The sequence below is a fragment of the Hirundo rustica genome, chromosome 1 (genome assembly GCF_015227805.2).
Source record: "Hirundo rustica isolate bHirRus1 chromosome 1, bHirRus1.pri.v3, whole genome shotgun sequence".
Taxonomy (NCBI): Eukaryota; Metazoa; Chordata; class Aves; order Passeriformes; family Hirundinidae; genus Hirundo; species Hirundo rustica.
The window spans coordinates 111,975,886-112,000,929 of record NC_053450.1 but is presented as its reverse complement, the minus strand read 5'-3'; the positions used below and the strand labels follow the sequence as shown (position 1 = coordinate 112,000,929).

Genomic DNA, 25,044 nt, shown 5'->3' with positions numbered 1-25,044 from the left:
TTAGAAGTGAAACTCAAAGCTTTTAATTTTTTGGGCAAGAATGAAAAAATATAAATATGAATTTAAAAATGTAGACATTAAGAACAAAAAATATGTTTAGTGTATTCTGGATCGTTTGACGCTGCTCATTTCTCCCAATGCTTTTCTTTTCTGGGATAATCCGATTCCAAGATCTGAGTTATTCTGAAGGTACGACTCAGCTTCTGGCAGGCAGTAAGACTCCATAGGGGGAGGTGGATCCTTCAGAAAAGAAAGAAAAAAAGAGTGGGTCAGCTCAACAAGAGCAGCTTCTGAGAGAACAGAAACAGCTCATTAGTTGTCTAAAACTGAAAATAAAACAAACATTGCGCACCTACATTTTAAATCAAATTTGCGAGCAGCTCCCTACCCTGCAAGAGATCCCACCGCCAGCATCAGAACAAGCCATATCAGAGCATAAATTTGAGGCCACAGATCAAAGCCCTCAGCACAGGCACTTTGTGCCCACAATTCCAGGCAAAGGGGAGCCATGACTGATAGAGCAGCTGTTCCCTGCAGAGGCCTGGGCCAGTGTGACAGGTGGGGAGCCCTTGGTGTGCCTACCTGGATGAGGTAGTCAGCGATGTACTCGGGTTTGAGGCAGTTCACTCCCTGCGCTGCTGCCTCTGCCACGTTCACCCTGGAGTCATCTGGCTTCAGCTTACTGAAGTCAGCAAAGAGGTGAGTTGCTTCCTTAAAGAGAGGTGCAGCATGGCCAGAAAACACCTACAGACAAAACACAACCCATGAAAGTTTAGTTGTGTTTCTTCCCCAAGACAAATGCAGTTCATGACCTTTCATTTCACCCATCAAACTAACAAGCCAGTGGGAAATCAAATACCATTTACAGCTGCATTCTGTACCACCACATACCTGTCCAAAAGGGTGATCCCTCCCATCAGAGCAGGGCACAAAAATTCTATCACTTCTCACCACCGCTACTGACTTGTGTAACCTCAGACCGGCTGCTCTGCCTGAGCACTTGCAAAGTGAAGATGACAAAGCTTTTTCCTCCCACCCTTTGACCATGTCTCACCTACCCTGTGTAAGCAATTTTGTTCACTGAGACCTTTTACTCACATGAAGAATGCCCAGCACAGAGTTAAACAGAAAGTAAAAAAAAATTAAACAAACATATGTATATTTCTTTTTTTTTTTTTTTTTTCTCAAACAACTACATACTTTTGCTCCTCCTGACTGAAGAAGGCGCCTGAATCCTGCTTCCTTGGTTTGATCAACGTTCAGGATCACTTTCCAGCCATTGAAGGCTCCCTAAATAAATGACAATTCAGTCAAAAGTATGCTGGTACTTAAAAAGTACAAAGATTTCATGGGTCTAGAATTTATCCCTTTTGAGAATATCCATCAGACGAAGACTTGCAATTACCTAGTTTTGCTTTTAAGTATGCATGCCAGAAAAAAAATCCACAGACCATACAGTTACTGGGCTACAATCAGCACCTTGCCACCCAGCCCCCTCTAAGGAAAGACCCTTGCAGAGAGTATGCTTTCCAAAACACCAGACACTGCAAGAAATTTATCTTAAAAAACCCCCAGTTACTTGGAAACATTTTCCCCTTTTCCCCCAGCATGCACTTGGTTACAGTAACAGCACAGAGGGCCAGCTAGTTGCTTCCTACAAACACTCAGAGTGGTTTCCACAAGGGCGTGGAGGATTTGTTGTAAGCATTCCTTTTAAAAAGGTTACTGTAAAACACACATCAGATGTTTCCTGACATAACTGAAACATCACCTTTCAATGAATCCTCAGCTGCAGTGCCTGATTTGAGAGGAGTTGAAAGGCTTTGGGGAGTTGAAGTCTCACTTCCAAAAATCTCACTGAAAGACTATGAAACCAGTAACCAGTTTTGGTTTCCTAGCAGAGCTGAGTTAGGTTAGCTCTCCAGTCAGAGCTCTGAAGAATAAACATCAACTTCCTGGCTGAGGGACATTTAAACACATAAACAGCCACATTCCAGGAGCCTTCCAAAACATGAACACTGGCTCAGAAGAGACCAAGACTTTTAATATACCATCACAGGAACTTTCTAAAAAACATAAATTCCTTAACTACAATATGTCAAACCAAGACATTTTGTTCTTGGTAACGAGACAGGTTACCTTCCCCTGACAGAGTTTTTTGTTTCTTGGTGACAATCCCTGTCCTGTCCATCCACACTGTACAGCTTACATTACAAGAGTATCTATATACCTCAACGATACCCGTTTCTTGCCTCCCTTTATGTATTTTTTTCCTCCACCTCATGGCTGCCAGTGCTAGTTTCTTCTGGTTTACATTGATTCCAGACAAAACATTAAGTACGGACTTACTTCCCCACTCATAGTCTTCTTCCTGAAACAACCATAAGCTTGAATTACAAAGCAGTCCTGCCAACTTTACAAGCAGAAAAATCGATCTTAAAACCCCACACAAAATAGAAAATAAAAAACCCTGAAACAAATCCCATCTCACTCTAGCTATATATATGGATTTTAACTAGCCAAAACAGCTCTAGGTAAAATTAGAGAAATGGCTCTTAATTGCATGTTTATCTAAATTAACTCATGTTTCCTGTGACATCAAGTCTTGTACACAACCTGATTCCTCTTGCAGTCACAACAGAATTCAACAGCAGCACAAAGCAACTCACTACACTAGATACCACTGGTTATGTTTCTGCAGTGTCTTCCAAAACAATGGAAGTTAGTTTTAATACTTAAAAAGGATACGAAACAGCCTACAGGCATTACTTTAAAGTTAGCCTAGTCAATGTAAAAGAACTGTCTGACCCAGGAGAACTGCAAAATCAACAGGAAAGCATCGGAAGAGGCAGCGTTCAAAAATGTTTACATATATGGTTATACAATCAAATTATTTAAAAATAACGTATGTTCATTTATTGAAAGAATCAAGATTTTATTCCTGGTTTAACAAGAGCCACGTAAATTTAGCTGATAATAGTGAGAATTTACCAAAAGGTATTCAAACACTCAATTTTAAGAAGCAATTATAAAAAGCATAGGAATTTAATCTATCTTATATCAGGAGTTTGGTGCAGGACTAGACAAAGCTGGCCAGACAAAGCTGACCAAAAACTTCTCAGATTCTGGGCTCTCTAAAACTCCCACAGCTTGGGCACCCTAAACTAGCAATTAGTTTTGAGAAGTTGTCTTTTCCTAGTAGTGCAAAACAAAAATAAAGCAAAAAAAAATAAAACACACTCATGTCCTAGTGACAGGGTCACATACCTGAACAAAGCAGCCAGCTCCTCTACACGCCTCCAGGTAGGAACGATGAAGCACCCACTTTCCAGCTGCCATCGAAGCCAAGAATTTTTCATTCCGAAGAGGATGTCCCACAACAATGTGTGTGCAACTCGGATCAAAGTACTGTTTCTCAAGTACTGTTCCACCTGGAATTGAGGAATGAATTGGACTCAAATTATCTAAGCGTCACGCTGCACACAGAAAGGACCAACTCAAAGTGAGAATTATTTGAATTCAGATGAAAACGCAGCTGAAATTTACATTGAGAGTATTATCATTGAAATGAATGGGCAGAAGCTGCTAGGGAGGGAGAAGCAGCCAGGAAAGAGTGGCTCTGTAAAATGCCACAGCAACACAGACAGGAACGAGAGACACCAGGAGAGAGCCCATCCTGGGCACTTCCAACAGCAAAGAATGAGGCTGTTGTAAAGACAGCTAAAAGAAAACTATCAGAAGACAAAACCACTGCCATTTTATGGCAAAGCTGATCGCTCACATAACGGTAATACTATATTCAAAAAATTGCTCACAAGCATGGGAAGCCATAAATTTGAGACCTCAGATCTGATGAGTCACTAACAGAAGCCCTTTCTTTTTCCCAACAAGCCACAGCTGAACAGACACATACTATTTACATTTCACAAATATCTGGTACCTAGTTCCTCAATCAGATGGCAGTAATCAATCCTCTCTTGAGGATTAAGAGAAGACAGCTGAAATTTACGGAGTTTTTCTGTTTCTTCATCAGCTTTCTCATCTTCAGTAACAACCTAGAAATACAGTAACAGATTTTGAAAATATGACAGAACGATTAGGTTGGCAGCAAACTATTTCTCTGCCAAATATTCTGCATTATTTATATATTAAGTTTTCTTTTAGCTGGGAAAAGCAGAACCAAACCTGTCAGTCACTTGACAAAAAGCTTGCATCTTATAAAATTATCCTTAGGCTCCTGCTTGAACTCTTGGTTCCCCTTTCCTTCAGGGCACAGCTGAACTAATCTGTCATAACAAGTAATCCCTCATTCACATCCATAGAATGTCAGGTTGAACACATGAAGAAATCAGCACATATCTATCACACTGCCTTGTTCATTCACTTTCTATCAAGCTGGAATACTATATTCTTTGAGGGCTTTCCACTAACATTACCCATTATGCCCCTGAAGACAGAGCTGCTGAAACTTTGAGCATCAAGTGACTCACTGCAGGTGAGACTATAAGCTCATTTTCCTTTCCCTTTCCAAGTTCACAATAAAATAGAATTTTAAACCAGGTTTTGGCAGAAAAATAATTTCCCATTTGTACATAAACATAAAATTCCAGATACCACCAAAGAAACAAAGGCCTAATTTTTTTTTCGTCATCCTAACATGGCTGGAAGAGTTCCAAGTAGTACACATAGTAATTCTTCACTCCAAACCCTGCCTTAGCATTCCAGCACTAACCAATGGGACAAAAAGCTTTATTTGTCTAAACAAACATGCTTTATTTTTTTGAGCAAATGCTGTTTGTTCAAAATCTCAGAGGAAGGGGGAGTATTGAAAAGAACAGAAAAAAGAGACTAGAACAGAACTGCACAAAAGTAATTTTGATTACACCTCAAGATTTTAAATGCAGATCCGCACATTTTATATTTATCATCAAATTCAAAACTTCTTAAAGTATCACTGCAGCTCTCAGAAGACAAATCATCATAAATATTTTTCCATTTGACAAACCTTTTCTTTGGGCTCGGGTGCTACAGGAGGGTTGGCCAGGGGGAAAGCAATGCTGGGGGCCTGTGGAGTAGGAATCAATTTATCCTTAATTGGCGTTTCAGGATCTCTACATATGGGATTCTTTAGACTTTCAATCACATCTCCATCCCCAGCCTCAGGAACAACTGTGAAAGTAAAGTGGTGTTACATGATTTGTGTTTGGCAGAATATAATTATGTATAAAGATATAATAAAAATAAAAAATCCCCACAATTGCTGCTACAAGATGTACAGTTGTATTTCATCTGCCTTTCATAAAGATGCCCTTCCTTATACCACAAACCACCAACAGCAATATTGCAGTCATGTCCCCGAATGCCTTGCTTTTAAAAAAAACACCTGAAAACCTCAAATGATTTCTTTGGCTAAACTGCACTGATTTGGTTGAACCAAAAATTAGTTGAATGGAATTATCTAATTTTCTTCAACTTCTTCTAGGACAAGGTCAGTTTTCAGGAAGACTGCTGCCACATAAACTCTGCAAGTATATTGAGGGAAGGAACTGGTTGCAGCACGTAGAGAGAAATAAAGAATTCCCCTATGTCAGAACAGAAAGAAAGCAAAGCCGATGAAAAAACATCTGGTTTTGGAAGAAAAGGCAAGTTGCTTCCTTAGTCCTAGCAACAGACTTTAGACTTCAAAGAACAGGGAACATAAGTAAAGTATGTTTACTGAATCCTGACCCAAGCTGTTCATCAGCAACGTGACATCTTGGTTTTTTGGGTCCATGAGTTCATCTTGTACCCCAATTTTTTACCTTTAAGTATTTCCACTACAATGGAAAAGATTTTGCTCATGGTATTCCCATTTGAATTCCACTATGCTTACCTGAGGGGTTACCTGGAAGAAACCAGCTGTGGTCCAAAAAAAAAACAAAAACAAAACAACTTGGAAAACTTTATGAAGTCTTTCAAGTTGTTGGCATTTTTTTGGAGCCACAGCAGTCTATTTTCAGACAAGCACTGCCTCGATGTTTGACCACAAATGAATGGGAAAGCTTCTGTTTAAAAAACAACACATATTGGAGCTCAAAGATGAGAAATTGTATTTTTGGCATTTGAGAAATGCCAGCAATGCTCACTCTTTTTATAAGTAGAACTCAAATGTTACCGTATTTCAGAAGTGCCAAAGACCAAATGAATGCTGCTGCACAGAACAAAGATATTGCATTTCTAATATTACCTATACCAGCCATCTCTGCATCAGGTACAGATCCTTTGAGGGCAGACTCATCCACGTTCTTACTGGTATTACTCAGACCTTGCTCAAGGTACTGAGAAGGACTGTTAGGCCACTGAAGGTTGCTGACAAGTCTTGCTCTCTCTTCTCTTGCAGTAGGATCATCCCAAATGATCTGTTCACTCTGGGATGGCTCTGTGTTTATATCTGCCAGTGCATGGCGGGACTGCCTAAGAGAAAAACCACAGATACCTTACAGACTCATTTTACAGAAGACTTCCATTCTAGAAGGCAATGTGTGAATGATCACATCAACTGCAGCAGCCACATGACCTCAATAGTAGAAATTAAGGCTGGGAAAGTGGAAAATTTCTGTATAGCAGCTATTCTAACACTCTGGCTTTATGAAACTAAGTGTCAGCATGGCTGAAAACAGGCACCCAAAATATCAGTACATATTTTTATTAATAAATCATTATAAAATCAGCATACCTTATACTCTTTATTAAGCCTATTTATTTGCAAATAAGCACCAAGCTAAATGACTAATTTTGCAAGGGTTCCCTTACTGTCTTACTGCACATCAGTGTTGATGGAGTTCAAATCCTATTCTCCATTTAGGGAGAAAAATAAAAGAGAAGGAACATTTAGAGAGGTGCTTTGCAGTAATGCCTACTACATCTTTATGACCTACGTAAGCTTTCATACACACTTGCTTTAAAATCTGAAGAGAAAGAAAATAAGCCAGTTCAAAACGTGAGCATTAAAACCACTCATACTATTCTGTTTTGGTTTTTTTTTTTTTAAGAAAAGATATCCACTATGGATTAAGACAACATTCTGACTTTACCTAGCATATCCAGTTAAAGACTGTGAATTGCAGGAGAAGCAACTCAAGCACATCAGCAGAAACAGACCACACATCTGAAAACCCGGGAGACCTATTCAAATTTCAATGAATGTTGAAACACATGCAAGGACAAAACAAGATACATTTAAATACAAATCCATACCTTAGAGCTTCCAAGACCCTACTGCGGCCATTTCGCACAGACCACGTGCTATCAGGAGTGGCCGGAGAACCATCAAAGCTGCTCCTGGAAAGGGATCCTCTTTGCCCTTGTGGTTTCACTAGTGATGTGGCAGACATGAGCTCCTGCAGCTGCCTTTGGAAGTTCTCCCTCATTTCTAGTGCTTGGGTTAAAACTTAAGAGAAGAAACAGAACTCATTATATCACAACTCCTATAGTGTAACAAGTGGAAAGTGAACAACTGCTCACTGTTCCAGTTAAAACTGAAATTCCAGTCAACCTTCCTCCGCCACCAGGACAGAGACTATACATTAAAAAGAGGAAAAGTACTTGGGTAAGAATATCAAGGAAAACTACATGTGCCCTAAGTGACCTGTTCTTTGACACAAGCAGAAATCTCCATTCATCTCACTTCTGAATTGCCTCACACAATCTTAGATCCACAATTCTTTCATAACACATTTATTTACATAACATATACTCTGAAACAAAAATCTGTCACATTAAGGATGACCTTCAGTGTTTTAAAAATGAAGAAACGGCAATTAACTATCTTCCTGAATGATCATGATTTTCTTGTGGGCTGTCAAGATCTTTAAAATAGAGAGGAAAATCCTCTCCTGGCATCCAGCAGCAATAAAAGCTAGCTGTACTTGACCACTATATGAATATGCTACCCAAAGTTTCCAGATCTTAGCATTCAGCACCTGGAACTGCAAAGATTCATAGTGATAGTTTGATAGCCCATAAATATTCTGAAAACAGTGATTTACATGTACCTCCTTTGGATTCACTTGCTACAATTTGTTCTTCCCCTACAGTGACTGTTTCTTTTATTTGGTCAGTAGTTACATCATCTTCAGCATCATCTTCATCCACTGGAATAATCTAAAACCAATGAAGACAAGTGGATTTCTCAAATACCAAATCTTTTTTGCTTTTTAACCATATCTGACACTTGTATAAATTCTGAAGATTAATCTTGCCTCAGAGTAAATCTAACCTTTCTGCTACTGCAATGACAGTAGAACAGTGAACAGCAGCATGGGTGACAACTCCTACTCTGCAGTCTTAATGTCTGCTAAAGGAAGTTCAGACCTTGCACGTCATTACCTAAAATAAAATCTACCTTTTCAAATTTGGAAAGCAAATCCTGAAATACCCGTATTTTCCTTCATCACTGCAGAAGATGAATATTATAAATACAGAAAAACCTTAAGGAACTTCTACAATAGCTACTATTAATCACTAGCTAAACCTCATTCAGGACATCGCTGAATTAGTATCAATGTTTTTATTACTATGTTAATATAGCTATTAACTGAATTCAAATCACTAAATGGAACACGCATTCTTATCACACATCATACCTCATATTCCTCTGCTGGTTTTCCAGTTGAAAGAGGTTTACTGGAGGAGGAGGAGAGCCTGATGTCTTGCACTGTACTGATGTCCAGGCTCATTTTGGGATTGTAAGTGTGAGGAAAGAGAGATTCAGGAAGTCGTTTACATTCTCGGGCACTCTGTAATAACATAGTTAATAACAGAAAGATGAGGAACTCCTCGAGATTAATTTAATGCCTAAGCATAAGTACAATAAAAACACTGTCAAAAGAAGTACTTCACACACAGGGAAAAACATGGTCGCCATTCTGGGAAAAATGTAGCAGAAGTGTTCAGTAGAAGAGAATTCATTTTCTCCTTATGGAGAACAAGGTAAATGTACATCCATGAAAAGAGATCACTCAATTTATTAATTCAAAGCAGGATGAAAACCATCAGTCCTTATATGTGTTTAGTACAAATGCATACAGAAAATCCACTGCTATATAACTGGTTTTAAGCCTCCATTTCCCTTTAGTTTTAAATAGGGAACAAAACAAGCTTTGTACCTCTAAAAGCCAATGTTCTGAAACAATGTGTATACCCCGTTCTTTAACAGATTTGTACTCCTTATTGTTATCATTCTGTCCTCCCTTATAGATGAAGTGTGTCACTGTTTCATCAAAGCACCATCTGGAAAAGAGAACAAAATACAACTTGAAGACAGAATTTACATCAAAAATTATCATAAATCCAGCTCAGAAATTGTCCTTGTTCAAGTTAAAGTAGTTTTGCCTATTTCGTTATGCCTCAATAAACAATGAGCCCACTTTCTTTGCCAGAAAGGAAAGCATTCAGTGTCATGACAGCACAACTTCAACGTGTTTTGAAAGCATTCCTGAAGAAAATAAAACTAAACAGGATGAACATATGGAAAATAGGGGGTTTGATTCATTTTGTTTTTATTTAAGTGGAATTTTAAAACAGTTTCTGATATGAATGTGTGATACAGGATAAGAGCTTTTTCTTCTGTTGTCATATTGAACTGCAAGTGAAATACTGATCTTTGAAGCTCAAAATTAAAAAAAAAAATAAATGAGGACTGTTAATTTTTAAACTGATAAAAACCAAGTATTTTCTGTCTAATCCAAGTATCTGCAGCATTTCTAAGGTACTACCAAACATAAGGGTAACTTCCTTCACGTGATGAATAATAACACCTATATAAAAGTCAGTAACAAAACATATAAATCAGATTTAGTGGAGGCAGAATTCTGTCTTAAATCAAAAATGTCAGTTTGTAGTTTCTCTTCATGACATCCTATTTTTCTCAAGCTTTTCTAAGAACACTTAGACATGCTGACAATCTAGAAAATTATTTGTTTTGAGCCAGGGAGAAACACACAAATTCACATTAGATTAAAAATGTAAAATATAAAGGAAATGTTAAACCATCCAAAATCTAAACTTCTTCAAACCAAAGGAAAAAAAAAAAAAAATCTGCAATTCAAGAAGACTTCTAGATAAACAGTCTTTCTGAGATGGATTTATGAAGAACACGGGGACTGGGGATGTGGCAGGGAAAAATGGCGTTATTTCACATTTCACATTACAAGTGGATGACTTGTAACGTTGTTTAGGATGGTGAAATCTAATGTCTAGCTGTAGCAAAGGATGCAAAGACTCAAAGTTATTAGAATTCACATCGGTGCAAAAGCTCAGAAGCTGTTGCATTGGTTGATACCTGTAGTCTGCTCCAAGAGAAGCTGCTACTGCATTCAGCTCCCTTTGCCTCTTACCAAGTTTTTTACTAACATATATAACAGCATCAGCTAGAGGCTTGGGCTCTTCTTCCTGGTCAAGCAGCAGGGATAAAAACAGGAGAGTCACAATTGGAAGGCTTCTGTATCAATAACAAAAGTACTTTAAACGTACTTTAATGTTTAGTGAAGCACGTAGTAAAATACACAGTGACAATAAAGGTAAGATAAACACATTTCCTCTATTTTTGATGTCCCCCTACCCATGCTCAAAACCCAGCATTATTAACATACCATGCAGTAGGAATGCCAAAACAAAAGATTCAGCCAGTCTCCCAAGCACATACTCTACTCCTTTCATCATGGGCTGAACACTGAAATTAAGGAATTATCAAGCCTGAAGCTACTGAACTATTTCATTGTAGAGAAGTGAGAGAAGTAAGACTAAGGAGCTACAAAACAAGAAGTAGCAGCCTTCCTTCTCCAGAGCTTTCTCACCCCTCCTCAACAGTAAACAGTGCATTAACGTGGCAAGCAATACAAAAATCCTCCCCTTCCTCCTACACCTTTTTGTTTTCTCACACTTTTCTTCTCCTGTTAAGCACAGAGGAAAGCAGGAAGACACATGCATTAACAAAGAACTCTGAAATTTAGTCCAAGACAAAACACCTAAACCTGTTCAGCTAGAACCTGAGGACGCTTAAGTGTGGTATCTCATTCCAATACTACAGAGTCTAAACTGGTACATATTTATATGCCACATTACTTAGCAACTGCTTAATATTCAAGACAGTAGTGCAGATAGTAGAAAAAGGTTTTAAAACTCTTTGCCTTCGATAAGGAAATTCCTCTATCTTACATTCCTTTAACTGTCACTGAAGAACACATAACCATATGAATTTGTATTCAAACAGTTCATAAGTAACAATTCACAAATGTCCTTTGTAACTTAAATCACAAAAGATAAAGCTTTTTCTTAATTAAACCTATGCTCCAGCAACTAAACCCCAAAATCTCCTACCACTTCTGGCTGTGCAGCAGTCAACTGAGGGCTGGCAGTAAGAGCTGCTGCGTGCGTTGTGCTGCTTGCCAGTGCTAGTTTCAAGTTTCTGCCAATGACTTCAGAGAGAGGTGTGCTCAGTTTCCTGGTTCTTTGTTCAGGACCTCTAGGAGTTTCCAGAGCTTCCAGAGCATCCTACAAAAAAAAAAAAAAAAAAAAAAGCTTGACTTCCATGAACACCTTACAAAATTCTCACTCTAGTGCAAGTTTTACAAATACGGTAGGACTTCATACTCCTAAACCAGGAGAGCAAACTACAGGAACAGCCACCAAGTGCAACTGTAGTGCCACTGCACAAGAGCTGTCCAAGGCAAACCCAATCTTAGAGTCCACAGAAGCAAAACAAGAAGACAACAGTTTATTAATCTCTCTGATCACTGCCATCACTGAGAACTGCCCTCAGTGGAAAAGCCAGTGACCAAACCCAGGTACTCCCAACCAACCAACCAACCACTTTAATGTACTTGCACCTTGCCCCACAAGAGTTGCATGAGTATGTGATTCTATCTGCACCTTTAAAATACCATTTCACACTGTCCTTTTTTATATAAAAAGAGAATTTTTGATCTAGAATGTCTTGCTTTTGAATCTTACCAGAGCATTCACTTCATGAAGCAGAACTAGCTAAAGAGAACACTGGATTCTTCTACATTTGCAACATGTTTCGTCCAAATGTGCGCAGAGGGAATAAGAAAGAAAACAGAAAACCCCCCACAACAGAACAGACAACCCACAAACAACCTCCCAGAAAATCTAACAACTCCGCAGGAATTCAATGCATTGATCTTTCAGTTAAGGCCTTCAATATTAAAAATAAAGCTGAAGCCTTCCAAAGCACACCTGAGCCATCAGGAGCTCTTCCAGTGCAGATAATCCCTAAGTGTCAGGGGGATATTTTTGCTGCATTTTCTACCGTACTGTGGCCTTCAGAATAAGACACTGAACCCAAAACCCCATGCATTTTTTTAGCTTGCAATAACAGATCTGTAACTGCTCTAAAGCTATTATTAAAACATGCCATCAAAGCAGCATTTCATCAGAAAATGCAAATACTTGGAGCAATTTTAAGGTGCCTTGTCACATTTATCAGTCTCTAGATGCAAAGAACATAGACTGGATACTGTCTGAGGTGTAGAACACACAAGCATATAATGCAATAAGCACAAAGGAGCTTTGCTAAGGACATTACACCACATACTATTCAATAAATTTAGTCCACAGGCCATTAACTCGACTATATAAATAAAGAAGACAGTTTTCCTGGCTTTATCCAAAAGGGAAAGCCTATATGTGAACAGCATAAAAATAAGTAAAAGCACAGGTTTCTGTGCCTGTTTTAAGTTTATGCACATCTTAAACAGTACTGGCCACACAGACCAAAAAGTTTGCAAAAACTTTTACATCACCTTTACATCAAAAGAAGGTTTGAACAACTTGTCACTGGAAAGAAACTTCGATGGTGTATCAAGATTTAAAGATGGTTCTTTCTGAGGTGGTCCCCCTTGTGCAACAGGAGTTGTCTTCCCATTATGATGGGAGATTACAGCTTGGAAAGCTTTACTCTGGAACCTCTTGATATCAAGGGGGGTCACAGCTCTTCTTTTTCCAGCTTCAAGCAGATGAGCAGACTGTTCTGAATCGTAAGATTTAACAGTTGCTGGTGTCTTGCTAAGCTGAGTAATGAAGCTCTCTGTACCTTTAAAAGAAACAAAGAAAACATAAGCAAGCAAACTGGTTTTTCGTTTGAACACAGACCCCACACACTCTTATTTAAACAACCATGAAGAACTGAAGAGAGGGGCATCAAACCATTGCAGACTAACAAGCCTGCAGTCCTAAGATGGATCTCTCAGCAACTGCCATGCAAGCTACAGAACAGCATATGTGCCAAAAAGGACCAAGCTGAGACACTGAGCTTGAATCCCAACTGATAACCACAAACCCCACAGGCTCCACCAGATTTGCAGCAACTACACAGTATCATTTCTGTCACCACAACTCAACGGCAGGAAAAAAAAAAGGCTGCATGTACAACCTGGTCTAATGGAAAGTGTCCCTGTCCATGGCAAGGGGTTGGAACTAGATGATCTTTAAGGTCCCTTCAAACTCCAACCAATTTACAATTCTGTCTTAATATCTGGGAAAATATCCGTTAGCTCTAATACTTTGAAGATGTTAGGAAAGAAAATTTCAGCACACCTGCCTCCTTTATTGTGAACAAACAGTACAATGGCACAATCACATCCCGTAACTTGCTAAGAACCAACCTTCAGCCTCTGCATTTTCAACCAAGAACTTGCTTTCATCTGCCCTCTTTCCTGTCCTTGCAGACTGCAAAAGCCAAGCTACAGTGACTGCTGGCAAATTCCACTTCTTGGCCGCTTCATACTTGGAGCCGTTCGGTTCTCTCACCACAAGATGGGTGCTGGCAAGCATCCCTTTTTTCACACTGGCTTTCCGCACAAAGAATTCTTGGACTCTACAATTAGATTGATAAAACATTTGTTAAGTCATAGACAACATTAAGCTAGGGCACATTCAAACTATTTTAAATTGCATTCTCACAACAGAAAAAGAATGAATAGAAGTAGATATTTAAGGCAACCCACTTTGCACTTCACAGCCTAACCTGCAGTAAAGAAAGAAACAGAAAAATACCCCCCCCCAAAACAATAGCAAAAATGTTACACAGTAAGGTTTTGCTCCTACCAGCACTGAAAACAGTGTTTCTCACACTCCAGCAATATCCCATTTTCAAATCATACACTTGCCTAACATTCTTCAGCAAGGTGAATGGAACAGGCTTGCTTCCCTTCCAGAGTCAACAAGCATCATTTTCAAACGAGCAACCGTTTTCTTTACAGTACAGTTTTTTCTCTTATCATCAAGGACACAATCTTGCAAAAAGACACCAGGATTGAGAACTCATCCACAAAGAGTTTAGTTCAAACAGGCTACAAACCAGATCAAATGATGCTTGGTCTAAGCTACACAATTATTCCATGTCATGACTAAACATGTTTTTCTTAAAGTTTTTCAAAGATCTTGGTGAACTCTAAGCAAATGGAGTACCTTTTCTTAGGAGCTGGGATAAGGAATGGGGTTCACCATGCTGATGAGGCTGAGCCAGATAGTACTGACATGGTCCTTTCCTAGACAACCAAAGAGCAACTTGGAAAGACACATCTGAAAACCTGACTTTCATTAATCAGTTCAAGAGCAGAGTAAAAAGTTGCTGAGACTCAAGTTACTGGGAAATAAGCGACCAAGCATCTTCTGGTAGAAATTAGACTGTGGGTATTGACCATATTTCCTTAAAAGAGAACAAAATGAAAGACCTACATAATGATGTCTCATTGCTTCAGCACCAAGTTTTGTAAATGAATGGAATTCAAAAGAGCTTCAACTCCAATATTAGTACAGAAGAAATGAGATGCATAATGGCGCACATTGGCTCTTTAAGAACATGGAAAAACTGTGACAGTAGAAGTACCTGGCTCCCAGCAGTTCTGCCAGGTAAACAAGGGAGTCTCTCTCTGCACCCGTGAATTGGCTAAAAGAAAGAACACAATCTTCCAGAGGGGTAACTCCTTCCATTACCAGGACTGGTGTGAAAAGTGGATTGGATCGGAGATCTAAAAGGGCCTGCTGCTCCACGCATGTTATCTTCAAGGTGAAAGACAAAAAAATGTGAATCAAGCCAAATAGTAACAAAGCCAACAAGATTTCAGCAACTCTACAACAGCATTTATGGACTCAACAATGAACAATCCTGCTTCCATCATCACACCTGAGACAAATTATTTCCCACTGGATCAGGCAAACTCTTTTTTAGACCATGTCTATTTTGTCAAGTTTGATACAGTGAAGCATTATTCAGAACTTTCCAGTTACTAAAGTTCCAACCCTGCAGGCTCCCATAAAACTGGAGGTTTCCAGTTCAGTGCACTATCTGAGGGTCTGCATAGATTTACTTCAGAGCAAGTTACCAAATACTGAAAGTTACTAACAGCAGGTAGTCTATATCATGTGCCTGCTCTTGCCACATATGGTTAGCATTCTTTGACTTTCCAGCTATAAAGACTTGCTCTTCTGCCACAAATTTTAAAAATAAGCTATAAAAAGCATGAAAAAAAACTTCAAATCATTATTAGTCAACTAGCTCCTTCTACAGTTCATTTAGACAGAATGCTGTCAGACCTCATAATAAACCTGGGTCACAACAATGCAGCCCTATTTAATGGTCCAGTGGAAAATGGAGTGAAACAGATAAGACACTCTACAGATGCAGAGGCTTTAATGAAGGCTTTAGCTTAGCACATTTCAAATTAAATGAGGCTAATGAGGATATAGTATCTTCTATATTTAAGCCATTAATAACTGCATTCTGACAAGACAAATTTCTAATACAGATACCAGTTTATTTGGGAATTGAAAAAGTGTAACTCCCTTACCAGCCATGTATTTGTGACAACGTCACCAACAGTTGCCTTCACGGTGCACCCTAATAAAGGTACCACGGCATAGTCTGCAATGGTTCTGCTTTGCAGTGGCAGAACCTCCCCACCATTCTCCTTTATAATATCTGCAATGCAGGACTCGTCCTCTTCACCAAAACCCAGAAGAAGAAATCTCTTCCTGAAAAATAAACCTCCTTCAGCCAGTTCAGAAGACTCTGCCAAAGACCCATTACAGACAGAAGGTTGATTCTCTCCTTGGGCAGTCAAATTAGTAACATCACTGAAGGTTTTGGATGTTAGTTTTTCAACTTCATCTGAAAGGATAAAGAAAAATAAAAAAGAACCAAGCATAATAATTGTTTGACAAGAACATCAAGGACAACCCAAAACAGTTTCATGAAGAAATTACAGGATTGTAATTTAGTTAAAAACTTTTTATTTTAGTTAAAACTGTTCTATACAGGCCTATTTAAATTTGAATTCTGAAACACAAAGCAGAAGTTAACATACTAGATATGGATAAATTTTTAAAAAGCAGATGCTGCAAGCTCAAACGCTAATCACGAGTAGTTAAACTTTACACAGTATGCTGAGCCTAGAACATACCTAGTGCAGAATAGTCATTTACATATTGAGAGAGGAAGTCATCTTCAGCAGCTTTCTGGTGCTTTATAACGTTCACAGCATCTTTCTTCGAGAGACTGGTTTTTTTGGGAAAAACTGACTTCATTCCAGGTTGTTCTAAAATTGGATTCTCTAACAGCTGGTAGTTTAAAGGGACATAGTGCTCCACTGGACATAGACAACCTTTACCAAATGACTCCAGCAACCATTTTGCTGTCACTATATGAGGCCTGTAAAATAAAATGTTATACAAACAAGCAGGTTTCAGACCAAAAACAACCAGTATACACACACACAAAGTCTGTAACTCTAATACTAAGGAAGCTTTGGGCAATTTACAACCCTTAAGAGACTTTAATTCTTTCAGTCTGAGAACAGAGCATTTCATAACTAATTTCTGTAACGTAAATTACACCTGCCACTGCTGCATTGCCAAGTTTTTCCTCCTCAATGTCCTAATAAATACACGTTAATACCTCTTTTCACCAATAAGAACACTTGCTTTTCTACTCACTGAGGTCACCCATGGCTACCCAAAGATACAGTATTGAGAAGCACATGTAGACATACTTATTACCACTAGCTGTCAGTCTTCTTATTTAAATCAAGAACTACTTGGTATTTTCAAACCAGTAAGTGATTTCAAAGAATCATACAATGGTTTGGAAGGAAACTTAAACATCACCTCGTTCCAACCCCCTTGCCATGAGCAGGGGACACCTTCCACTAGACTAGATTGCTCAAAAGTCCATCCAACCTGGCCTTGGACACTCAGAGGGATGGGACACCACAGCTTCTCTGGGCAGCCAGAGAAGCCTCACCATCCTCACAGTAAAGAATTACTTTCTAATATCTAAACTAAACCTCTTCTCTTTCAGTTTAAGGCTATTCCCCCTTGTCCTGTCTCTATATGTCCCTGCCAAAGGTTCCTCTCCACCTACCTCCCTTGTAGGCTCCCTTCAGGTACTGGAAGGCCACAATTAGGTCACCCCAAAGCCTTCTCAACCCAATCCTCTCATAGGAGAGGTGCTCTATACCTCTGACCATCTTGGTGGCCCTCCCCTGAACTCATGCCAACAGTTTGATGCATTTTCTGTGCTGAAGACCCCAGGTACTGGGAGAAAGAAAATGAGGTGTAACTAGATCTTAAGCAATACAGTTTTCACAACCTGTGAGCTGTCTCATCCAAAAAGTGTTTCAGCTCATCATTATTTTCCCCCACAATGACATGAGTAACATCTTCATTAAGTTGATTAAATCGAACGCCACCACCACAATTAATAAGCCGCCTCATCTTGTCCAACTTCCTGCCACTGAAGCCACAGAGACAGATCTACAAAGAGGATAGAGCAACAAATAAAGCCTTAAAAATGTAAAAAACAAAATAAAACAAAAAAAATCAATAAAATATAAAGTAGAATGTCTGGGTATAATTTATTTTAACTGCTGCAGAACACAAAAAGGAGAGCTGCAGCTTTTGAGAAGAAACCAAGTTAAGCATTTATAAAGATTAATTTATCTTTGCAGATTAATCTAGCAAAGCTTCAATGTTTACTGATGGAATGAACCCCTGAAATTGCATAAACCAAAAAAAACCCAAATAAATCCACACACTAATTCTAGAACCCATTCACTCTAGTGTTTAAATACAGATGCCTATGACTATAAAATTTTATACTTCTACGACATACTTACTACTATTATACACACACACACACACACACAGAACATTTCAAAGTATACACTGTTAAACATACTCGACACCCATCTAACAAATCTTCAGGGGCTTGTAAAGAACTTATGTCCAAGTTTTCCAGCTCATCAGAAAGAGGATCCAGTCTGCTGCTCATAGCTGAACTACATGCGGTTTCATTAACACCACTCAAATTGATATTGGAAATGTGGCTGACGTCCGAAAGGGTATGATCTTTAAATAAAAATAAAATTTAAAAAGAGGCATTAGATTTGGCTCAGCTCTCTCTGCCACTTCACTAAAGAAAATACAAACTTGCCACTTATGATTTCATGGTGCTATAAGGAAATGTCAAGTTTGAATAACGAAAAATACTAGGTAAGTAAAACCTTTGCTAAACCAAGGGGTTTCTTTACACACAGATTGAGCATTATCATACTAGAAAGAGTGCTGACACATCTCCTGTTTATTTCCTAAAGGATAGCACCTATGACACAGCAGCCTATGAGACTTGTTATCAAAGCTGTTACTCCAGGTTTGTGGTCACCTAGTAGATACACTTCTTAAATTAAACACAATTCTATTGTAGAAAAATCAATCCTAATTTAAGAGGAGTCAGTATCAGGTGGATGCACATTAAAGCTGGCTGTATCCTTCAGACTACTACTGTGTGCTACAAAATACTTCCAACTCTCCTTCTATTATTAGCAGGGAATAAATAAAAACAAGCATATAAAGAAAAATAAAACAGAAAAAGATTAATAAAAACTTATTTGTCCCCCCCCCCCAACCCCTATGACTGCTGTGAGATTAAATTCCTTGTTTTAAACTGTAAATGTATGAACAGTTGTGCTTTTGTACGATGCGCGTAAAAGCAATCTTGTTACATTTTAAGCTTAAGCTGAATCCAGAACCCAAACTGTCAAACCACTACTTACAAAAGCAAGCACCTTACTCATCTCAAAATAGCTCTCCTTCATACAAATGTTTCCTACCTTATTGAAACACATTTTAAAATATCTTACTTACTAGGAGGCTTGCTGGTGTCATTTGTAGGTGTTGATGTACTGGGTGCATTATTCAGTTTTGATCCAGCCTCTATTTTATACATCGTCTCATCCTGACAAAAGCCTTTCTTGATGCTGTCAGAAAACCACTGCACAGACACACAGTGCACATTCCACTTTTTGGCACACTCATACTTCTGACCTTTCAGATGTAAACAAAATTTATTTTAAAAAGTCACAATCATTAAAATACTTAAACATCAAACAGTGATTGTTGAAAGATGGCTGGACATCGAAAAAATTTAGAAATTCAAAAAACTGATTTTAATGGACTTACTATACTATACTGGACTGTTGATAAGCTGCTTATGCTGTAATTAAAGTTAGAATGGAAAAATCTCATGGAAAAATCTCATGGTATGACACGGCATTAAAGAAACAAAAAACGGAAAAAGGCTTCAAAGCTTTCAAGCACACACGAGAAAAGGTCAGAAAGTCCCAGCATATTTCACTGTAGGCAAAGAGAGGGAAATCAAGGAAAAAAAGAAAACCCTTCTTTTTTTCCCACAATAAAACTAAAATCCTTCCATCTTCCCAAGAGGAAGGAAAAGGAACTTTCATTTTATCTTACAGGGAAATTGGAAGGCACAAAGAATAATCAGTTAAACAACATCAGGCAACAATCCAACTTCAATCACGGTACAAATTAAGTCCTATCCTGATGTATCAAAAAAAGTTTTTCTCTTCTTTATCTCCTCTAGGATTCTCCCTTTTTCTTTCTTTAAATACCACCTATATCTCTGGCTTTTTTTCCTCTTTTGTTCTCTTTCTTATGTCTTTACAGTAAAGCAAAGGTGCCCTGTGCTACTTTCCATCAACAGTGATTCCCTAAAGAGAAGTAGTAAGAGCCACACCAAAGCAGACCCAGAGGCAGCTCAAGCTCCTTGTGCTTACACACATTCACACTACTCCAATGCCAGAAGTGGAAACAGCATTTATTCTGTCAGTTTTACCTTTTGGCTCTTGAACTATGAGGTGAGTGCACTCATTCATCTTGAGCTGCCCCGTGTAGTGCCCACCGTGCTCAGCAGTGAGGCGCTGCACTTCTTTCCTGTCAGAGCTGCTTAAGCCAGTGACACAAATGGTGCAGCCAAGGAACACAGGACAAGCGTAGTCTTCCATGTTAATATCAGTGTACCTCATTATGCTACAGGAATGAAAGAGAGAAAGTAGTTGTTTTACAAGTAAAATCAACTAGGAAAATAAATTATTCCATACATAAGAGTCACCATTACCCAAAACAAAATCAGTTTTGTTTTTTTCATACCCTTGCTGAGACTTATCCCACAATGTCTTAACCCAAGAGGGAAGCAAAATAGGTTTCTTCAGGGAAGCAGCTACCAAGTATTTCTTGCTGCCAACTTCTCCAGCTATAAGATGAGTTACTGACACGTTGAGGTCTCTGTATACACATCCACCCATCATTTGCACGTATTTATGAACTTCTTCCTGGATGGGGAAAAAAAATAGAGAAAATTATTAGGGGGAAAAAGATCCTATGTGACAGTCAAGTTCACCTTACACCAAAAAAATGGATTTCAATTGTCCATGATTTCCCTGAAAACTGTTCAAAAATACTAAATAGATAAATATGGAAGCCATAAAACCATAACTACAATTCCCATTTTATTTGCACTTATGATAAGCTGAACGTAACATATATCCTAAATAAAAACATGACAATTATGCTGAAGGAGCAAAATTTTGCAAATGGTTGATGGTTTAGGTAGTATTAGAAAAAAGTTATCAGAATAAATATAAAGTAGACATACACAATCATATTTGATGTGTATTAATAGATGAATAAACTACACCGAGTCAATAAGCTACAGAAGACTTGATGGATCTAGACAGAGGCACAATGAGACATATATGCTCTGACTGCTGCCTTAGTAATGAGCCATGCAGAGCAAATATCAACAATAACCAGCTGAACAATCCATCCCTGGGAAGACCTTACCCTCACGTCCTTCTCCAGGCTGGTACAGGACACAGTGACATCGGCCATGGTCATGTTGTACACGGGATACTCAGCCCTCGGGACACACCGCTGCGACTGCATGCAGTACAGAACTACCTGTGGTCCAACAATCCTACAGCCAAGCTGCAGAAGGGAACAGGAAAAGCACAGAGAAAATAAGCAAAGAGTACACTGGCATCAGGAAGGCTTTCCTTGTCCCTGAATTCTGAGGAAGGCAGGGCCCTTGGTGTGTCCTCCGCCCATTCCTCTAGCACCTCCAGGTAGCTGACAGTTTTGGTTTTACTTTCAGTTCTGGGTTTTGTGTACAATCCTTGTACATTTTCTGGCCTCGGTAAAAGCAGCTGATGCTAGGGCTATGGCCAAAGAATTCCAGCAAGCCTGTATCTGTCTACTAGCCAATTCCTTGCAGATCAAGCCAAATCACGTTTATCAGGAGATAAATAGTGTAAGAACCAGCTCAGGGACTCCAGCAGAATCAGAACTGACCATACCGTTTACTTTTCCAAATGTTTGAAAATAGTCATTATGCTTTGCTGGTCACCTTCTCTAAATACAGGATGAAGCTCACACTGCTACACTCAGTGCAAGACAGAACATGCAGGATGTAAGGATGGACATGAGTGCTTCTAAAAAGACAAGAAGAGAGCTCAAAGTAAGTTGCTGGATGATGTACCTTTCTGAGATGACTGAAGCCCACGCCTCTGAAAGGATCACAAATGTAAAGTGATTTATCATTTTCTTTTATATTGAGTACTGTTTCTTCTTCAAGGATCTGGAGATGTTCCTCTGACTGGAATTCTTTTATAGACTGCAGATAAATGATGCATACAACTTTTTATTAATTAGCAAATAATTAATAGAGAGGCAATCCTGCGCAAACTACACAAGTGCACGTCCTTGAAACAGCTCACAACAAAGCTACCATGCAAACATTGGTATTGGCAGAAGAAAGGGCTAAAACACCTTATAGATGTCCCCCTCATTCCCTTGAGTCATCACACTATTCTGACTCAAATATCTGGCACAGAAGCCTTCAGGACCTGATCCTGCCATAAGGTGCCTTTGGCTCTCACTAACCTCCCAAGGTGTAGAACAGTGCACAGTGTCCTTCCAAAGCTTGTGCTTAGATGAGTGACCGCTTTCCAGGCTACATGTCCCTTTCCTACGTGTCAGCGGGTTTTGAAACTATATCAAGTCCTCCAACAAAACTTGCTCAACATGCTTTACTACACACTAAGTGCCCCTGCGGTAGAAACAGCTTTATTTCCAGGTGTACACGTATAAGTTAGCTTATGGTATGGCACATGCAGCTAACTCAGACACAGAAAACACATGCCAGTTCACCAAGCTCACACAGGTGACCAAACCCACTTACCTCAAGAGCTTTTGAAAAATACTCCGAACTCCCGGAAGACTTTATGAACTTCACAAAAAACGGATCCTTACTACTTCTCATCCTTTAACTAAGAAGCAAAACCCAGTGAGCGCCCTGACATTCCTGCCGCAGCCCGGAAACCCCCGGCCCCTGTCCCTGCCGTGCCACAGGCCCAGCACACGCCGCCAGCCCCAGCGACACCGACTTCAAACGGGGACGGACGGGCGGGGACTGGCCGGCCCCCAACCGAGAGGCCCCTTCGCCACCGGGAGGCCGGGTCCCCACGGGGCCCAAGGCCCGCACGGAGGGGTCGCTGCTGGGCAGCGGGTGCCCGACACCCCCAACCCCACAACCCCAATAATCCCAATAACCCAAATAACCCCAACCCCACTACAGCCCCTCACCCGCGCGGGAAAGCGGTGGTGCTGCACTGCGCAGGCGCGGGGCGGGGTCAGCATGGGGAGGCGGGGCCGGGATGGGGCGGGGCTTCTGCGCCGTCTCCGCCGCCGGTGCTGGGCTGAGGGGGCGGGGCCTCTGCGGACGTGGGCGGAGCGGGAGCGGGGGTTCCGCGCGGCTGCACGCCCGCGCTCCGCCCGCAGGGGGCGCTGGGGGCGCGCGTTGGGGAGCGAGCGGCGGGGGAGCGTCTCGCTGAGGGCCCGGGGCCGCAGGAGAGACGGGGGGGGGTGGGAGTTGGGGAATCACGGAGGGATAAGGGGTTGGGAGGGACCTGAAAGAGCATCTGGTCCCAGCCTGCCCTGTCATGGGCAGGGACATGTCCCACTGATTACCCTATGCCCTATCCTGGCATTGGACACTGCCAGGAATGGTACATCCAGAACCTCCTTGGGACACCTGCTCTTCACCACTGTCACAGGAAAAAAGGTCTTCCTTACAGCTAACCTAAATTTACCCTCTTTCAGCTTGTGCCCATTACTCTTTGTGCAATCACTGCAGTTCCTGATGATAAGTCCCTCTCTGGCTCCGTGCAGGCCCCCTTCAGATACTCGGTATTGGGTTTTCAAGGCCTGGTTCTTGGTAGCTGGGGGGCTACAGGGGTGGCTTCCTTGAGCAGCTGCTAGAAGCTCCCTCCGTGTCCGGCAAGAGCCAACCCCTGGCAGCTCCAAAGGTGGACTATTTCTAATTTCCACAAAGAATTTCCACAAAGGTGGACATTTCTAATTTCCAATTAGAAATGGCGGTAACGCCTCTGTGATAATACATTTAAGAAGAAAGAAAACCAAATAGTTGTTACGCAGTGGCAATTGTGGCCAGAGAAGAGCGGAGTGAGTTGAATTTTTCATCAACCATCTCTCCCAAGTCTTCACAGGGCTGCTCACAATCGCTTCTACGCCCAACCTGGAGCTGTGTCTGGAATTGCCGTGACCCAGGTGTAGGACCTTGCACTTCACTTTCATTCTTGTAGCTCGTAGCTTCCATGCTGTGGGCAAGAACATCAAATGCTGTCCTTCCAGGGCAAGATCGGGAATTCTGCACCGCACTTTTGGCATCTGCCACATCATGGCAGGGTGACCCTGCCTACTCATCCAATGGACCTCCATTCCATTCCTAGTGACCACAATGGCTTGCTGCTGTTTGCGTAATACTGACAATGCCTGTAGTGGGAGGAGTAATTCCATTATATTTCCTTAGAAAAAGAGATCACAGCATTAATTAGGTTGGGAAAGACCTCTGAGATCACTGAATCCATCCCATGACCCTGTCAACCAGACCACGGCACCGAGAGCCACATCCACTCTGTCCTTAAACATCTCCAGGGATGGTGAAACCACCACCTCCCTGGGAAGCCCATTCTAATACCTAATCACCCCTTCCGTGAAAAAATTCATCCTAAAAAGTGTTTTGGACGAGGAAAGCACCAAAAACCTTCCTGGAGTAGTGCATGTGTGTTGGCATCAAACTTTACAGTGAGACCACGTGATGGCACTGTAATCTTAAGAATGAATGGAAGTGTGTGCACTAGTCCACTGTAATTGTTAGATATTAGCTAGATGACCTAATTACTCAGGTCACTAAATACACTGGAATTCTTTTATATGCTTATTTATTTTTAAAGCCACTAATATCAATCATCAAGGATCGGTATGAATTGTCTCAGATACTGCTTTTCCCACTGCTAAATGTGAACATAATCAAATGTAATGACAACCAAAATAGCATATTTATTATTAGATTATTAGTGACAAGCAGTTAAGAGCACTGGAGTTATCTTGATGGTTCTGTGTTATCTGATTTTGCTAGTTCTTAGTCCACCTGTAAAACCCCAGTTTTGCCCTGCCTGTTCTTTCAGTGTTATGAAGAAGAATTTATTTTCCTTTTTCATTCTTCTGGGCTATTCTAAAAAATAAGGGGATGGAGGTGGGAAAGGATCAAGAAGTCTAACAAAAAAGTTAACCAACTTTAATGGATGGTATAATACAAAGTATTAT

General features: G+C 40.2%; 1 protein-coding gene across 4 annotated transcripts; it reads right to left on the bottom strand.

Moving 5' to 3' along the window:
• On the bottom strand, positions 1 to 23,033 carry TOPBP1 (DNA topoisomerase II binding protein 1). Of its 4 annotated transcripts, XM_040059731.1 has the most exons (28): positions 23,002 to 23,033; positions 22,598 to 22,685; positions 21,896 to 22,030; positions 21,202 to 21,345; positions 20,509 to 20,690; positions 20,195 to 20,388; positions 19,204 to 19,383; positions 18,239 to 18,408; positions 17,651 to 17,814; positions 16,464 to 16,711; positions 15,852 to 16,171; positions 14,891 to 15,063; positions 13,665 to 13,876; positions 12,804 to 13,093; positions 11,359 to 11,532; positions 10,322 to 10,431; positions 9,147 to 9,270; positions 8,625 to 8,777; positions 8,034 to 8,142; positions 7,237 to 7,429; positions 6,227 to 6,453; positions 5,006 to 5,169; positions 3,941 to 4,055; positions 3,268 to 3,431; positions 2,231 to 2,371; positions 1,201 to 1,290; positions 583 to 744; positions 1 to 240 (listed from the first exon to the last, which is right to left on the bottom strand). In XM_040059731.1, the coding sequence occupies exons 2-28, from the start codon at positions 22,676 to 22,678 to the stop codon at positions 97 to 99; spliced, it is 4,563 nt and encodes a 1,520-aa protein (XP_039915665.1). In that variant the 5' UTR covers positions 22,679 to 22,685; positions 23,002 to 23,033; the 3' UTR covers positions 1 to 96. The 4 variants fall into 4 exon arrangements, 3 of the variants coding, with proteins under 3 accessions (XP_039915665.1, XP_058275966.1, XP_058275963.1); XM_058419983.1 differs by lacking the exon at positions 23,002 to 23,033 and having other exon boundaries at positions 12,804 to 13,087; positions 22,598 to 22,786; XM_058419980.1 differs by lacking the exon at positions 23,002 to 23,033 and having other exon boundaries at positions 22,598 to 22,785.
• Positions 23,034 to 25,044: the final 2,011 nt, after the last annotated feature.

What these genes read in the sequence shown, in the direction of transcription:
- TOPBP1 (XM_040059731.1), bottom strand. Translation starts at nt 22,678, where the DNA reads ATGAGAAGTAGTAAGGATCCGTTTTTTGTGAAGTTCATAAAGTCTTCC. An exon ending in AGCAAGTGAATCCAAAGGAG is followed by an intron (nt 7,430 to 8,033) that starts GTACATGTAAAT and finishes TCTTCTCTTAAG; the next exon opens with TTTTAACCCAAGCACTAGAA. An exon ending in CCATCTGATTGAGGAACTAG is followed by an intron (nt 3,432 to 3,940) that starts GTACCAGATATT and finishes CCTCAATTCCAG; the next exon opens with GTGGAACAGTACTTGAGAAA.